Source organism: Arvicola amphibius, chromosome 1, assembly GCF_903992535.2.
Source record: "Arvicola amphibius chromosome 1, mArvAmp1.2, whole genome shotgun sequence".
NCBI lineage: Eukaryota > Metazoa > Chordata > Mammalia > Rodentia > Cricetidae > Arvicola > Arvicola amphibius.
The window spans coordinates 58,192,785-58,203,486 of record NC_052047.1 but is presented as its reverse complement, the minus strand read 5'-3'; the positions used below and the strand labels follow the sequence as shown (position 1 = coordinate 58,203,486).

General features: G+C 41.6%; 1 protein-coding gene across 1 annotated transcript; it reads right to left on the bottom strand.

The window, feature by feature from the left end:
- Positions 1 to 5,268: 5,268 nt before the first annotated feature.
- Positions 5,269 to 6,222, bottom strand: LOC119818498 (tropomyosin beta chain-like). The gene is given in 2 exon segments (XM_042055417.1): positions 5,269 to 5,519; positions 5,522 to 6,222. Coding segments are annotated over 2 exon segments (858 nt in total). The 5' UTR covers positions 6,129 to 6,222.
- Between the last annotated feature and the right edge of the window lie 4,480 nt (positions 6,223 to 10,702).

The following is a 10,702-nucleotide window of genomic DNA, read 5'->3' as shown; positions in this document are numbered from 1 at the left end:
CTCATGACTATAATGCTAGCAGTTAGAAGATAGAGATAAGAATTGAAGGTCAGTCTGAACTGCATAACAAGATTCATACCAGACTGGGCTATTATACCCTACTTCACATCACATATTATGTATGTATTAATTATGTATGTATTAATTATGTCTGCATGTATATATGTATGTATCCCTCTATCTACCTATCTGTCTATCATATCTCTATTTTCTACATATCTCTCAACAGAATAGCAATTTCTATGATGTTCTCTGTGGCTTTGTTGTTAAGAACGTGATCTCAGAAATTGAATTACTAGCTATCTCATTGTAGAAGTTCCTTAATTCTTCCCTCACACATTTAATATAAGACTGAAAATACATAGCTCAGAGGATTACTGGGATTAAGTGAATCAAGGCCTTTATTTTTTAAGACCTTTTCTAATTTGGGGAAATGAACAAAGCAGCTGAAGCTTTTCTATCAAGGACAGTTATTTTCAGGGAAGGTGTTTTTAGGGGAAGTCACAGACCTGCAGAGAAGTGAAGCTGGAAGTCTACCTCAGTGCTTTTTATGCAACTTTCTTTTTATTGCACCAGCAAGCCTCATATATTGACTTGAAAAGTTACTGTTCTTCCCCCAGTGACATAGCTGCTGCCTGGCGCAGCTGGGCTGGCTGTAAACACCACCAGATGACACAGGCTGCAGCACAACCACCCAATCACTACTATTTTGTCTTCATCTGCCACTCAACCTAAGGTCCCTAAGCATCAGGGACAACAGACATGGGTCAGGAGACTGACAGACATCAACTATACATCTTAATCAGTTGTGCACAGTCACCTTCATCCAAATCCTTATGGTAAATGTGTCTCCATAGGGGTCTGGAGAATTCAAAATTCAATGTCCTTTAAAAATGAAAGCTAGCTTTAGAGTTCAAAAGCACTCAAGACTCAGATATTTTTGGCTATATTCCATTGAAAATATGGACAGGCTTTCTTGACTGATTTGGCTCTTGGTTTTATTCTATGTGATTGTGTCAGAACTGAGTATAAAATGTAAAGCTGGAGATGAAAAAGGAGTATCATGCTCCAATCAGGAGCTGCCATGGGGACCCAGCAGTGTGAATATGGTTCAGTGGTAGAGTGATTACTTAGCAAGCAGAAAGCCAAGAGTTTTACCCCTAGCACTTTCAATAAATAAACAGAAACATGCAGGGTCTGTGGCTATGAAGTGGCATGGACACCATGGAGCTGTATTAATTTATGTTTATGTTCATTGCTGCCAGTGCTGAGACCTGGGGTGGGAGATGAAGCACATGCAATTTTTAAGAGTTCCCAGGTAAGTGGCGGAAAGACATAATACATAATTATAGAGCAGTGTAATAGGGATGGTATGACCTTGCCCAGGAAGCTCAGAGGAAGAAGATTTATTCTGCATCTGGGAATACAAGGAGGTTTCAGCCAGTAGATCTTATTCAAGTAGGGTTTTAAACAAGAAAGAGTTTTTCAAACAAACTTGAGGATGTGAGTTCTAAGCAGAATCTACTGTTGTAACTGAAGACCTGGGATTATTTATGTGATCAATTCAATTTAAATTGTTTTCCTAAAGAGTTGCACTAACTGACAACCCTTTCTTGATTTGGCTAAAATTGTGAGTGTGAAATGATACCTTTGGTAAGGAAATTTACATTTCCATAAACACTGGTGAGCTCAAGTGTCTTTTCATATGTTCCTTGATGACTTGTATTTAAGTATAATATCCAGTTCTAACATTCACTTTTCCATTTGCATGCTCCATATTTTTACTACTGGTTTTTGTAGAAATTTTCAATGACCCTTATTATTTTTAAAATATAGTCTCATTAATTAATTACCATATAGTCTGATATACACAGGCACATGCAAACTAATAGGCATTTAATAATATGCATATGGATTTAAGAATCTACTGTAAAGATCTTGGATATAGGTCAAGGGCCATGAAACACCACTCTCAAGGCTCTATAGAACTATTGTGATCATTAACTCATAATAACTGCACTTACTTGCACTGAGGTCACACTTAATGGGCCTATCAACAATAGTCCAGGAAGGAGCACAGGTTCATGGAACCCTATGCTTTACCTCTGAACAAATGGCTACTTATAGACTCTGGAAGAGTCTTTATTTGTGTGTTCACTGCTGAGTACACCATGTATCAACAGAATTTGCTCTTCACATTGATTTAGCTGGAGACTGAGAAAAAGGGATGGCATTCAAACTGGCCAGCTGAGAGATGGTGATGTCAATGAGGTATGGAGGACTAGGCTGAGATGAGGGGAATCCAGGTGACCCTGTCAAACTTATGACACTTGTGAGTTACATCCTCAGAGGTAGGTGATGGTAAGCATGTAAGTCCTGAACTTGATACTGGCTGAAGAAGTAGGCTGCCTTACAGATGTATATTTTATATGGATTTGTAACTTTAGCTGGAAGACTTACATTAGAATGAATTATCAAGAATACTTATTTTAGTGAGTTGAAAAGCAAATAGGTAGAAATCCCTGAGACAGTGAATGTTGTCAAATATTTCATGATATTTGGTGATGAAAGAAAAGGGAACAAAGACAGAAGATGTAGTACTCTAGATTTGGACAGGGGCTGAGGGGTTAATTTTAATAGGAGACAGACATACTTTGCAAAAGGAGTTGATAGATGACTATCCCAAAACACACACAGCAGAATGAAAGACAAATTTAGAAAGAACTGCTTGAGAGGACGAGAACAAAGGAATGTGAAAGGTGATACTAGATGGGAGGGTGAGGAATAAGCATGCCATTTTCTAATAGTGCCATAAGGTGAGGTTGTAATGTGACCTTTAAGTGTCAGGATTCAAGACTAGGTAGCCCAGGTTTGGAATAGGCTCTCCTGTGACTACAAGAGGTGGAAATTTGCCTTATTTAGGTTCTTTGTTGGTGATAATGGGAACATTCTCCACATGGAGAGTGGGAGATATATCATAACACTCATCTCAGAGCTTAAGGAACACAAGGTGATATAGTATTAATAACTCTAGATTTGCATGTGTAAATGGAAAGGCAAATCTGTACACAATGTAGCTCGCAGACCTGGGTACTCATGTGAAGTAGCATGGTACTAGGGTGGGTTAGAGAGACTCTCAGTATTTGGAGGTGTTCTGGGATAATTGGAGAGGGGACCAAACAGCAGTACTCGCCTCCTGTTGGCATATGCATAGTAAGAGAAACTGGTTTCAATAGTAGTGAGGGGACCAGCTCATTTTTTCTGGTCAATGCAAACCAGTGAGACTGGACCAAATCTCCCAATTCTTGGAATGGGCCACCAAAGGCATGGTAAGTTCTTTATAACCAAAAACTGAGCTCCAAGTTCTCAGAAGATGCATTTGTGGGAACAAATGTATGCCAGTGTTGAAAGAAATTTCACCCTTAGTTGGAGCTAGGTTGGGAGGCAGTTGTGGGGGATAGTTGACCACAACACCAAAGATAGTAACAGCTAGGCAATTCTTCCCCGTTCCTTCTACAGTCCCAGTGACAAAACAAACTTGATTTCACCAAAGTTTGCCCAGCCTATATGTTTTTTAGGTTAACTTACAGACCATGGATGAAGGGTTATGGCAGGAGTGTGGGTGACCCTAAAACAGCTGCAATGGGAGGTCTGCATTTAGCATTAGCATGGATGATGGTCTCTGCCTGGCTGTGTAGATGGAACCCCCTTTCCCTAGCCTTCTTAGCCTATGTAACCTAGTTTCTCCATGAACCACAGAAACCAGGAGAAAATAGGACAGAATTGAAAGAAAATGGTAGGGAGGAGTGGTGAGGGTCCCATGACGTTTTTATGAAAAAAAAAAAAAAAACATCAACAGTCAGAAAGCCCAGCTGGCATGATCATTTGCAAGATGGTATTTGTTTGGCTTTGAGGACAGCTCTACACAACAGGTAGGTTGTCCACTTGAGACATGGAACTATTTACTATATTTTGTCCAGATTGCTTTTGAATTTTGGTTGGCCTTTTCATTCTGGTAATTTTTTGTAGTCGGAAAGGGAAGAATTCAATTTTTGGAGTTATGTGGACATTTAGTCTGATGTAGTTTTAAAGACATTACAGAGTTTGGGGTAGAAGGAAGATACGTGGGATTGGTTTCAGTTCTTTAACTGACTAACTGTGTGGGTTCTGGGGTGTCTAGACAAGGAAGAGTTTGCTCTGAACAGTTGGTGGTTCCCTTTTGGTTCCAAGTTGTCTGTCCAGCCACTTGCAATACAGACTCTTACCAAGCAATTTATGTCTGAGAGATTTTTGGTCTTGAAGATGTATTGAGTCAGGTTCAGTTCACAGAAGAGGTTATCTGATACAATTGAAGGTAGTACTCATATTCTTCCCTAATTACTCACTGCTCTTTCCAGTTTCCTAATAGGTTCCCTCAATAAATGTTATCCGCCTGGCCAGATGCTGAGAGTACGATCAACAGCAAGACAGGGATGGCTTTATCTTCATAGACATTATTATCCTATTTCACGAAAGCAACCTCATAATGATTATTACACAATAGGGCAATCTGGTACGCTTTGGTACCTCACTACTTTGCCTACAGAATAATTCTAAACACTAAATAGGATATAGTTTGAAAGTTGGATATTATTTGCATTTGTATGCCTGGTGTTCAGCCCAATTCCTGGCATGTGCAATATATTAAATGAGTATATAAATGAAATAGTCTCTGGTAATTCTGAGAAGGTATAGAGTGGATAACATGTTTTTGGTTTTGTTTTCCCAGTGTTTAGGATAAACCCAGGGCTGGGCACATACTGGGCAAAGACTCCTACACTAAGTTAATCCCATCCCTAATTTCTGTTTTGATACTTCAAAAGGAAAGGGCATATATACTAGTAGCAAGGGATTAGTATTTACTTAACATTTACTATGTGACTCCCATCGGATGGATGCTTCAGATTCACTTGTTAATGTGATTCTTAAAAATGTTTTTAAAATTTACTTTACTTAATGTATATGATGTTTCTTTTTGCCTGAATGTATATGAATAAACTATGTGTGTGCCTGATGTATATCAGAAGGGGAGGTTGTATTTCATGGAACTGCAGCTACACAGTTGAAACCTGCCATGTGGAGGCAGATCCTCTGCAAGATCAGTGATATATACTCCTTACTCTGATTCTTTTTTTTTTTTTAATTTAAAAGGGCCCTGGCATGCCAGGAACATCAGTTTATTGGCCTGAGCAGGGAACTAGATAGTCTGGTAGGCATCAGGGCCAGCCCTTACAGGTTGTTGAGTTCCAGAAGGGTCTGGTCCAAGGTCTGGTGAATCTCCACGTTCTCTTCCTTGGCACTAGCCAAAGTCTCTTCTAGGTCATCAATGGTCTTCTCCAACTTTGCCACAGATCTTTCAGCAAACTCTGCTCGGGTCTCAGCCTCCTTCAGCTTCTCCTCCAGAAGTTTGATCTCCTCTTCATACTTGTCCTCTTTGGTAGAATACTCCTCCTCAGAGGCTATCTGCGACTTGAGGGCCTGTCCATGGTTCGAAGCTCCTCCTCCAGCTGCCTGGCTCGGCTCTGGCTCTCGGCCACCTCAGCCCTCTCTTCAGAGCACTCCAGCTCTCCTTCCAGGATCACCAGCTTCCTGGCCACCTCTTCATATTTGAGGTCTGAGTCTTCGGCGATGTGCTTGGCCTCCTTCAGCTGCATCTCTTGCAGCTCCATCTTTTCCTCATCCTTCATGGCCCGGTTTTCAATGACCTTCATTCCTCTCTCGCTCTCATCAGCTGCTTTCTCAGCCTCCTCCAGCTTTTGCAGGGCTGTAGCCAGGCGCTCCTGCGCCCGATCCAACTCCTACTCTACTAGCTGGATGCGGCGGTTCAGGGAGGCCGCATCTGCTTCAGCGTCGGTGGCCTTCTTCTCGGCCTGCTCCAGTTTCTCCTGAGCATCCTTCACAGACTCAGAATACTTTTCCACCTCATCCTCTGTCCCCTTCAGCTTCTTCTGGAGGGCCTGCTGCTCTTCCTCCAGCTGCTTGCATCGGTCCTCAGCTTGCTTTTTGTCAGCTTCGGCCTGTTCCGCGTGGTCGATGGCATTCTCCTTGTCCAGTTTCAGCATCTGCATCTTCTTCTTGATGGCGTCCATGGCTGCAGTTGCGGGTGGGCCGACAGGCGGGCTGTGAAGACTGGGTAGACTGGGCTGTCTGCGAGCACTGGATGCACGTGGGGGGACAGGTCAGGAGGACCGAGAGGGACTTTTAACTGCTTGTTTTGCTCTGATGAAAAACTAAGGTCTAGATAGGATCTTACCAAGCTCCTGAGAGTTTTTTTATTAATTAATTTTCCATTTATTTTACATATCTACCAGTTCCCCCTTCTCTTTTCCTGTCCCCCAACCCCCATCTCCCAACTACCACCCTCCCAATTCACTCCTCCTCCATTGTCTCCCTTCAGAAAGGGGCAGGCCTGCCATGGGCATGGACAAAGCATGGCACATCAAGTTGAGGAAGGACTGAGAGAGGTAATCCAGCATGGGGACCAGGTTCCCAAAAGCCAGCTTAGCATGCCAGAGACAGGTTATGATCTCACTGCTAGGAGTCTCACATTCATGCCAGGCTACACATCTGTTACACACATGCAGAGGGCTTAGCTTGGTCCCATGTAGGCTTCCTAAGTCTAGAGTTCCCAAGAGCTCAGGTCAGCCTGACAGATATTTCAGATTTATTCTTCTTTCACATGTTACATCCAACCTGCAGTAACCACTCCTTTCTCCCTTCCTAGTCCCTTCTCCCACCTCCCTTTTCCTCCAGATGCATTCCTCCTCTGTTTCCCTTCAAGAAAGGGCAGGCATCCTAGGAATATTAATCAAACATGGCATATCAAGTTACAATAAGACTAGGCACTCACCCATCCAATATTAAGATTGGACAAGGCAACTCAGTAGGAGAAAAGTGGTCCCCAAATCAGGCAAAGACTCAACCCCCAATTCTACAGTTGGGAGTCCCACAAAAACACAAAGCTACTCAAACATAAGTTATATACAGAGAACCTAGGTCAGACTCACACAGGCTCCCTAATTATTGGTTCAGTTTCTGTGAGCTCCTATGAACCCTGTTTTATTCTGTGGGTTTTTTTTTTGTGTGTGTATTGTTGACCCATCTGGTTCCTCCAATCCTCCTCCCCTTCAATCCTTCCTTTCCTTCTCCCACAGGATTTTTGGAGTTCCAACTAATGTATGGCTATGGTTCTCTGCATCTATTCCCATCAGTTGCTAGATGAAGGCCCTTTGATGACCTAGGCACTGAAGCTTTAAATCTAGCCCACAGGTTGATGGAGGCTACTCATTCATTCCTGACTGCTCAACCCCAAAACATTTACACAAAACAGTATGAATTAAACATTGCTTAGCCAAATGCCTCTAGCGTATTCCTAGCAAGCTCTTACATCTTAAATTAACCAATTTTTATTATTTTATATTTTACCATGAGGCTTGTGGCTTACTGACAAAGTTCTGGCTGCCTGCTTATGTTGTTCCCCTTTGGCAGCTACATGACTTCTCACTGACTCTGCCTTCTTTCTCCCAGCATTCAGTTTGTTTTCCCACCTAGCTCTATTCTGCAAAGCCACTAGCTGAAATAGCTTTATTCATTAACCAAAAAAAAGCAACACATATACAGAAGGTCTTCCCACACCACCCACCTGATTTAAAGGTTGTAATAAACATATCATTTTTGTTTTTGTGTTTCTCACAGTTTCAGGAGTTACTTACAAGTAAAAGTTATGACCACTGCTCTTAAATAAGAAAAGGCATCATGACAATTTGGGGACTTCTAGGTCCTGCTTGTCTAGCATCAATTTTACATTAATTTTGTCAGATGTTCCCAAAGGTGAGTGGCCATAATAGCCCCTAGCCTGATGATGGGACAAAAAAAAAACAAGCTAGAGATAAAATACATGCTGTTTTCTATTATCCACACTACTAATGATTGCACAGCCATGATTCTTTGAATTAAGACACAAAGCACTTGCCCAAGTGTCAATATTCTGAGAAGTAGACAAGAGAGGGACTAGTAAAGTTTCATAAATCATCCAAATTCTTTCTGCCAAAAGGTGGCCCAGCTGAGCCTGATCTTTCGTCACTTGTCCAGAGACATGTAACTTAATGAGACAGTCTCAGTTTAGAATGACCATGTGTGTATAAACTATAAGCTAAGCTGGCAGATAAATGGATTTATACTTAGGGTCAAAATTGTAACAGCATAATTTCATAACACCTCACAATTTTCTTTTCCTGCTGAAAAGGAAAAACGTCCTTTTCTTTGTGCTTGTGAGAAAACCCAGTTGTAGGTTTCATTTCTGAGTGGAGAATGGAATTCTCTCAGCTCGTTCCAGTTTTCAGAGCATCACAAAAGCAGGAAAAGCTTTTCAGTCATTTGGAAATTGTAATAAATGGAACTCTGTGCCTAGACATTTTTAGGGGACCTAAGCAATTAAGGCTCTTTGATGTGTTTTGAAAGGAGAACCATCTCACGAGATATCTGCCACCGAAACTGGCAGTCAGCAGGGCACAGGGAGGCATGCTTGTTATTTTGTCTTTAAGGGGCTAAGACCCAGTTTCTCCTGCACACTCCTTCTCCAGGAATCACACACTTTTGTTTCTGTAGGGGTCAGTAGCATTGTTTAGTTTTGTCTTCCTTCTCTTGGTATGTCCTCTGTGTTCTAAGCATGGCAGTTCCTCTGGAGTAAGTAGCTTGGTTTAAAAAGAAGTACACAGTGGATTTAGGATTTAAGAGGTTATTAACTGGCTCATGAGCAATTTATCAGTGACTGTAGCGCAGAGCAGGGTAACGCTCTCTGCAAAGTCCATGCACAGTTCCACAATGCCATTACGTCTAAGAAGCTAACACTAGCTTCATGGTGTTACAAAACATCCATTCTGATCAGAGCACAGTTGTTTCCTTATTGCTGTGATTAACATGCCTCTACATTTCCTTAGATCTGGAGAAATACCTGGATGCGATGCCACCTTTTTAGGCTGTGTTCTCCAAAGGTCATTATCACCATCCCCTCATTTTTATCCATGTAATGGAAATAAAGTCTTCCACACAGGGCCTTGGGTAGATTGTGACAATATATGTGAAAGCACTTCCACATAAAACAATCATCATTTACTACTTCTTTTTTATAAGTCTGACAGGGCCTTCCTTCATGTCCCAGGGTATTCTTGAACCCATGATCCTATTGCCTCTGCCTGTAGAGTGCTGGGGTTACAGATGAGTGCCATACCTTGACCTATCATTTTTTAATTATTTTTTCTCACATTTATGGCTCTATTAAAATAACACAGACCAAGATATTATATTGGGCTATAGACTAGGTGATCAATACTGCCAAAAGACCATGTCCTGCTTGAGGCAATGCCCAGGGCCCAAGTGCCTCTGAAACTTCTGAACATTACTTCTGGTGAAAAAGGAAACGGAGCCATAGAAGCAAACTCTCTGCTGCAGTAGTGCATCTGGCCCAGGCAAGGCTATTGATGGTGTCCCTGCCAAGAAGCACACAAGCTGGTGATGTTCTTATGTCTGTCTCCCCAGCTCCAATTGATGCAAAGCAAGCCAGAGAACTGGTGTGCCAAATCTCCCTCCCTTTCCCCTCCAGTTTCAATTTTGGGTTTCTATGTTTTTGGCCTGAGGGCTGCCCAGCTGTAGACCCTGCTTCTCAGGATCCTCATAGGGAAGTTGGGATGATGGCTCTTTGGGTTGAAGAAGGGAAGCGGTTAGTTTCCTGCACCTGCTCTGGTCCACATCAGGCATTTCTTGCTTCACCAACTAGACTGCAGAAGAGGGACAAATGAACTATTTCTGTTTTTTTGTGGTGAGGCAATTTGATTAGGTTTTATGTTCAGGAGGAGAGTCATAGCTAACAGCACTGTTTTATCTTGAGAAGACACAGTCTGAATCCCATTTCAAAACCAGCCATCTGTCACATCTATCATAGTGGGCTCTTCAAATCAAGAGGCGATTGCAGTCTTTGCACTACATGAGTCTGAATTTTTAAATTTCCAAAGTATGTGGCTTTGAGAGGTTAATTTCTCTAAAGCTCTCTCTAATGGAAGGATGATAATGTATGTAAGTGCGTGCGTGCATGCGTGCATGTGTGTATGTGTGTGTGTGTGTGTGTGTGTGTGTGTATGCATGTAAGCATGTACCTACTCATCTATTTATCTATGCTGTTTGTCCTCTAAGTCTTAACTGTAATCTCCTTATGGTTTCTGACCCTTGTAAGTGTGTAGAAATCTTACAGTTTTCTAAAATCACATTTTACAATGAGATGTTTAATATTTGGGTGTGCCGATACCCTTGCTCACCAAACCATGTATGTATGCAAGTGCATGTTTTTGTGCATGAGTGTATCTGTATGTGTTCATGTGCTGTACAAACAAAAGGATATTTTATAGTGAACCAAAGAGGGAGATTTAAATTAGAATAGAACTGTAATCTTGTAATTCCAAATTAAATAATAAAGGAAGTAGGCAGATAAGGCAAACTACTAGACAGAAAAGTTAAAAGTGAAACAAACTAGATCTACTTTGTTTTATAAAGAAGAAAACAGTTCTGTCTACTGAAAACCCAACTTAGTTGAATGAAGAATCTTCCCATCTAAATTGTGTCCTCCAAATGCCACTCCCAAGGTACTGGGAGTTCTTTGAGAAGGGGATGA